We start from the raw sequence: 6,784 nt of genomic DNA on the forward strand, positions 1-6,784 counted from the left end.
CTCTCCCCTTGACCTTCCAAAGTGCTGGGATTACAGGCTTGAGCCCCTGCACCTGGCCCAGTAGTTTTTTTTTTTTTAAAGCTCTGGATTTTTTTTTTTTTTTTGAGTTGGAGTCTCACTCTGTTGCCCAGACTGGAGTGCAGTGGCTGCTCCTGGCCACCGCAGCCTCGACCTGCTGGGCTCCGGCGATCCTTTCGCCTTAGCCTTCCAAGTAGCTGGAACTACAGGTGCGCGCTACCACGCCCAGTAATTTTTGATTTATTATAGAGATGAGGTCTCGCCAAGTTGCCCAGGTGGTTCTTGAACGCGCAGGCTCAGGCAATCCACTCACCTCAGCCTCCCAAAGCGTGGGATTACAGGCTGAGCCACCAAGCCCGGCTAAAGCTCTAGATCTTAAAATATATATTCAATTGAAACAGAACTGAAGAACATTCCCCTGTCAAGAGAACTATATTCCATCCTATGAGGGGTTGACCAATGGTAGCCTAGAGACCAAAAAGCCTACTGGATGCTTTTGGCATGCAAATCTTCTAGATGTCCTGTTGTGCCATCTTATGCCACTTTCTGGGTGTATTTAGTCTTATTCTCCACTCTGGTAACAGTTGAGAGTTATTTATCAGGAGGAGATACTCAGAAACTGCTAGAAAGTGGTATTTACACTGTGTTTGATCTATGATGTGACTACATAAAAGAAAAAAAGCAAGAAGTAAAAAATACCACTGAAACCTAAACATTATAGTAAATTCTAAAATGTGAAGAAGAAAAAAAAAACTCACCAAAACCAAAACATCATAATGCATTCTAAGTGTGAACGTTTCCCCAGTGGAGGATAGATACTTTCAAGCCTCACTCTTAGTCCTTGGGCCTCTTATCATTCTCTTCAGGGCCAGCTTCACCTCTTGGTTCCTCAGAGTGTAGATAAGGGGGTTGAGGAAAGGAGTGATAGCTGTGGGGAATAGGGCAGCTGCTCCATTCAGGGGGCTGTTGGTTTCAGGCCTTAGGTAGATGAAGGCACAGGGCACATAGTACACGGTGACCAAAGTTACATGGGCTCCACAGGTTGAAAAGGCCCGGCGCCGCCCATCAGCTGTTCGGATTCTCAGAATGGCCTGAATGATCTGTACGTAGGAGAGGAGGATCAGGAAGAAGCAGCTGGCGACCACTATCCCAATGTCCACCAAGGTCACCAGCTCGTTGACTGTTGTGTCAGCACAGGCCAGCCTCAAAACTGCAGGGATGTCACAGAAGAAGTAGTCCACCTGGTTGGGCCCACAGTAGGGCAGGCGGAAGGTCAGGGTGGCCTGAAGAGCCCCATGGATGGAACCTGCCACCCAAGCTCCAGTCACAAGCAAGGCACTCAGCTTGGCAGTCATGAACAAGGGGTAGTGCAGGGGCTGGCATATTGCCAGGTACCTGTCGTAGGCCATCAGGGTGTAGAGGAAACACTGGGTACTGCCCAGGAAGTGATAGAAATAGAGCTGAGTGACACAGCCGCTGAATGGGATTGGCTTGATGCCTAAAGTGAAGTTCATCATGAGGCGAGGAACAATGATGGAAGAGATGCCCATGTCAATGATGGAAAGGACACTAAGAAAGATGTACATGGGGTGGGCGTGGAGCTTTGGGTCTGCCCAGACAGTGATTAGAATAAGCAGGTTCCCCAGCTGAGTCAGGATGTAGATTAGCAAAAAGAACACGAAAAGGAATGTTCTCAGCCTGAGTGGATAGGGAATTCCTGTCAGGATGAACTCAGTCAAGAGTGTGCTGTTGACGCTTTCCATCTCCCAAAGAATCTTACCTAGATGATAGGAAAACAGGAGTTAACATAGAGGTGAGAGCCGGGCTCGGTGGCCCAGCCTGTAATCCGGCGCTTTGGGAGGCTGAGGTGAGTGAATTGCCTGAGCCCGTGGGTTCGAGACCCGCCTGGGCAACTTGGTGAAACTTCATCTCTACAATAAATCAAAAAAATCAGCTGGGCCTAGTAGCTCATGCCTATAGTTCTGGCTACTTGGAAAGCTGAGGTGGAAGGATCGCTGGAGCCTAGCAAGTTGAGGCTGCAGCGGCTGGGAGCGGCCACTGCACTCCAGTCTGGGTGACAGAGTGAGACTCCAACTCAAAAAACAAACAAACAAAAAAAACAAAAAACATAGAGGTGAGAAGAAAGTGAGGGGAAGCCGGGCTCAGTGGCTCAGCCTGTAATCCTGTGCCTTTGGGAGGCTGAGGTGAGTGGATTGCCTGAGCCCGCGGGTTCAAGACCTGCCTGGGCAACTTGGTGAGACCTCATCTCTTCAATAAATCAAAAAATTAGCCAGGTGTGGTAGCGTGCACCTGTAGTTCCAGCTACTTGGAAAGCTGAGGTGGAAGGATCGCTGGAGCCCAGCAGGTCGAGGCTGCGGTGGCCGTGAGCGGCTACTATACTCCAGTCTGGGTGACAGAGTGAGACTCCAACTCAAAAACCAACCAAACAAACAAACAAAAAAACAAAAAACATAGAGGTGAGAAGAAAGTGAGGGGAAGCCAGGCTTGGTGGCTCAGCCTGTAATCCCTCGGCTTTGGGAGGCTGAGGTGAGTGGATTGCCTGAGCCCGTGGGTTCGAGACCCACCTGGGCAACTTGGTAAGACCTCAGCTCTGCAATAAATCAAAAAATTAGCTGGGTATGGTAGCGTGCGTCTGCAGTTCCAGCTACTTGGAAGGCTGAGGTGGAAGGATCGCCGGAGCCCAGCAGATCGAGGTTGCGGTGGCCGGGAGTGGCCACTGCACTTCAGTCTGGGTGACAGAGAGACTCCAACTCAAAAAAAAAAAAGAAAAAGTGAGGGAAAACTAAGAGAAAGATTGTAAAAATGAAGGGCAGTGGCAGAAAGATTTCTCTCTCTCGCTCTTTTGTTAAAAAGTTTTTATTGTAAAGATGTGGGGTACAATTTAGGGTTAGGTGTACAAACATTGATCATACAGGTACCCCTGTTAATAAGGTATGCCCCTCCCTCCCCTAACACTTTCCCTCAACTGCCAATGCCACCGTCCCCCCACCTTTTTTTTTGAGTTGGAGTCTTACTTACAGCCTGTTATCCAGGCTGGAGTGCAGCAGCACGCTCACAGCCACTGCAGCCTCCACCTGCTGGGTTCAGGCAATCCTTCTGCCTTGGCCTTCCAAGTAGCTGGAACCATAGGCATGCGCCACCATGCATAGCTAATTTTTGATTTATCGTAGAGACTAGGTCTTGCCGTGTTGCCCAGGCTGGTCTCGAATCCCTGGGCTCAGGCAATCCTCTTGCCTTTGCCTCCCAAAGTGCTGGGATTAAAGGCGTGAGCCATCGAGCCCAGCTGAGGTTTCTCTCTTATGTGGAAAGATGACAGATGGGAAGAAACTATGTTCTTTGGTTGATATTTTGCATATGTAATTTTATTGGAACACAGCCATGCTCATTTACTTACATATTGTCTGTAGATGCTTTGGTGCTATGAAGGCAGAGGTGAGTAGTTGCATTGGGCCCTCAAAGCTTAAACTATTTATTCTCTGGGCTTTCACAGAAAAAGTACACACCTAGAGCTTTGTACCCAGATATTTTTTTCCCAAGTCTTTGGAAAATAATCATGAACTGTGGTATTAGCATAGGCCAATGTTTCCTGGAAACATGGCAGGCATAGGGAAGGGTGTTTCATTAGATGCTCTGCCAGTTTAGAATCTTCCAAAGACCACTGGCTTATTCTTGTCTCTGCCAGGACATACATTTGCATGGAGTGAGGAATATGCGAAATGAAACTATAGACCCAAATTTGGCAAGAAGTGAGCAGTAATGGGTAGTTATATTCAATAATCTTTACATTAAACACTTAACTTTAAACCTGCTGTTTCCAAACTCTATAGCAGCTTAGCTATCATTATTTAACCATCTCTGTTATGATGTTATAAAAAAAGAAGCAGTAAATCTTCTCATGCCATGTCCTTTTATTCTCTTTTGAGTGAATGAATGAATGAAATGATGTTGTAAATTTTTTTTTTAGTTTTAAACATTATAGTTACAGGTAAGCAGTAAGGTCAAACTTTAAAAAGTTGGACCACAGTTCTCTTTCAGATGCTAGAGTGACAGATACTGGCCTCTTGCCCCACTTCCCAACTTCAGAATGCACAGAGGCTTGAGTTCCTATACAAGTTTCTTAAGAAATTCATGACTGACATGGCGTGGTGGTTCATACCTGTAATTCCAGCACTTTGGGAGGCTGAGGTGAGAGAACTGCCTGAGTCCAGGGGTTCAAGACCGCCTGGGCAACTTGGTGAGACCCTGTCTCTACAATAAATTAGCCAGGCATGGTGGCACACGCTTGTAGTTCCAGCTAATTGGAAGGCTGAGATGGAAAGATCATCTCAGGCATGAGCATGACACTGTATTCCAGCCTGGCAACAGAGTAAGACTCAGACTCAAAAAAAAAAAACAAAAAAGAAAGAAAGAAAGAAAGAAAAAAAACAACTCATGATTGTGCCCAGCACTAGTCCTTGACTGAGGGAGTCAGGTCACTGCTCTGATCTGGATGCCATGGGATACTATGGTTTTCTGGGGTAACTGAGGTTTGATGCTAAGCTCTTTAGATTTAGAAGCTTGAGGTGGTCAGTCTCCCTGGGGAAATCAGGTTCTGAGAAATCAATTCACGCTATCAAGTACCTCAGAGAATGACTTATACACCAACCAATTTATCAATTTACAGTGGAAGATCTTGCTCCCATGACTGAAATGGTGTGTAAACTCCCCAGGGCACCCACTTTTTAATAACTTCAAAGTCCCTGGAAATCAAATTAGGAATCAGATGTGTATTTCTGAGTTTTGAATCACAACAAGGAATTTGATGAAGCACACTTGATTTAGGTCACAATAAATTATACCTGATAAATCATACAGCATCTTTTTTTTTTTGAGTTGGAGTCTCACTCTGTCGCCCAGACTGGAGTGCAGTGGCCGCTCCCGGCCACCGCAGCCTCGACCTGCTGGGCTTTGGCGATCCTTCCGCCTCAGCTTTCCAAGGAGCTGGAACTACAGGCGTGCGCTACCACACCCGCCTCATTTTTTGATTTTTATTGTAGAGATGAGGTCTCGCCAAGTTGCCCAGGGGGGTCTCGAACCTGCGGACTCAGGCAATCCACTCACCTCAGCCTCCCAAGGTGCGGAATTACAGGCTGAGCCACTGAGCCTGGCTCATACAGCATCTTTATCTAAGACAATACTTCAATTTTCCCTTTAGATACAATAGCTTTTCCCCTGGGCAGTAATGGGGATACATCGACAGAATTTTATTAGAATTATTTTCTTTCCCGGTCTGTGTCTCTTTTAGATTGCCTTTGTTATATCTATTAGCTCTTTTTCTTTCTTTCTTTTTTTTTAGAGATAAGGTCTTACTCCATCGCCCAGGCTGGAGTAGAGTGGGATCATAGCTTACCACAGCCTTGACCTCCTGGGTTCAGACAATCTTACTGCCTCAGCTGGGAAAACTTGTTAACCTTATGTGGAAGAATGAAACTAGGCTCCTTCTCACCATATGCAAACATTAACTCAAGATGAATTAAAGACTTAAATATAAGACCACAGACTATAAAAATCCTAGAAGAAAACCTAGGAAACACTCTTTTGGACATCAACCTAGGCAGCAAATTTATGACTAAATCCTCAAAAGCAAGTGCAGCAAAAACAGAAATTGACAAGTGGGACCTAATTAAATACATTCTGCACAGCAAGAGAAATTATTAACAGAGTAACTAGACAACCTACAAGATGGGAGAAAATATTTGCAAACTACGCATCCAACAAAGGACTTGTATCCAGAATCTATGAGAAACTTGAATCAACAGGAAAAAAAAGCAAATAGCCCTATAAAATTGGACAAAGAACATTCTCAAAAAAAAAAAAAAGACATACAAGTGGCCAAAAAACATGTGAATAAATGCTCAGCATCACTAATCATCAAAAAAAAAAAAAAAAAAAGCAAATCAAAACCACAATAAGATATCATCTAATACCAGTCAGATGGCTATTATTAATAAGTCAAAAGACAACAAATGTTGGCAAGGTTGCAGAGAAAAGGGAACCTCATATACCGTTGGTGGGAATGGAAACTAGTTCAACCACTGTGGAAAGCAGTTTAGAGATTTCTCAAAGAACTAAAGATAGGTTTACTATTCAACAGAGCAATCCCACTACTGGGTACATATTTCAAAGGAGCATAAATTGTTCTATCAAAAAGACACCTTCACTTGTACATTTATTGCAGCACTATCCACGACAGCAAAAACAAGGAAGCAACAATGAATTGGATTAAGAAAATGTGGGACATATACACCATGGAACACTACCCGGCCATAAGAAAGAATTGAATCATGTCTTCTGCAGCAACGTGGATGCAGCTGGAGGTCATTGTTCTAAGCCAATTAACACTGAAACAGCAAATTGAATACTGCATGTTCTTACTTATAGGTGGGAGCTAGACACAAGTTACACATGGGCTTAAGGATGGCAACTACAGACACCACTGGAGACTTCTGAAGGGAGGAGCAAGGGAGGGGCACAAGGGTTGAAAAACCACTCTTTGGATGCCATGTTCATCATTTGGGTGAAGGGCTCAACAGAAGCCCAAACTTCACTATCATGGGATATACCCATGTAACAAACTTGCACATGTATGCCTTGAATCTAATATAAAATAAAAAACCAACCCAAAACCAAAACCAAATGAGAGAGAGAGAGAGAGAGAGAGAGAGAGAGAGAGAGAGAGAGAGAGAGAGAGAGAAACCAGCCTGGG

At 44.8% G+C, this 6,784-nt stretch overlaps 1 protein-coding gene across 1 annotated transcript; it reads right to left on the reverse strand.

The window, feature by feature from the left end:
* Positions 1 to 839: 839 nt before the first annotated feature.
* On the reverse strand, positions 840 to 1,781 carry LOC103252695 (olfactory receptor 10G3). Its single transcript, XM_008051287.1, has one exon. The coding sequence runs from the start codon at positions 1,779 to 1,781 to the stop codon at positions 840 to 842; it is 942 nt and encodes a 313-aa protein (XP_008049478.1).
* Between the last annotated feature and the right edge of the window lie 5,003 nt (positions 1,782 to 6,784).

This window comes from Carlito syrichta, unplaced genomic scaffold (assembly GCF_000164805.1).
Source record: "Carlito syrichta isolate Samal-C Ts95f unplaced genomic scaffold, Tarsius_syrichta-2.0.1 Scaffold169347, whole genome shotgun sequence".
Classification (NCBI taxonomy): Eukaryota; Metazoa; Chordata; class Mammalia; order Primates; family Tarsiidae; genus Carlito; species Carlito syrichta.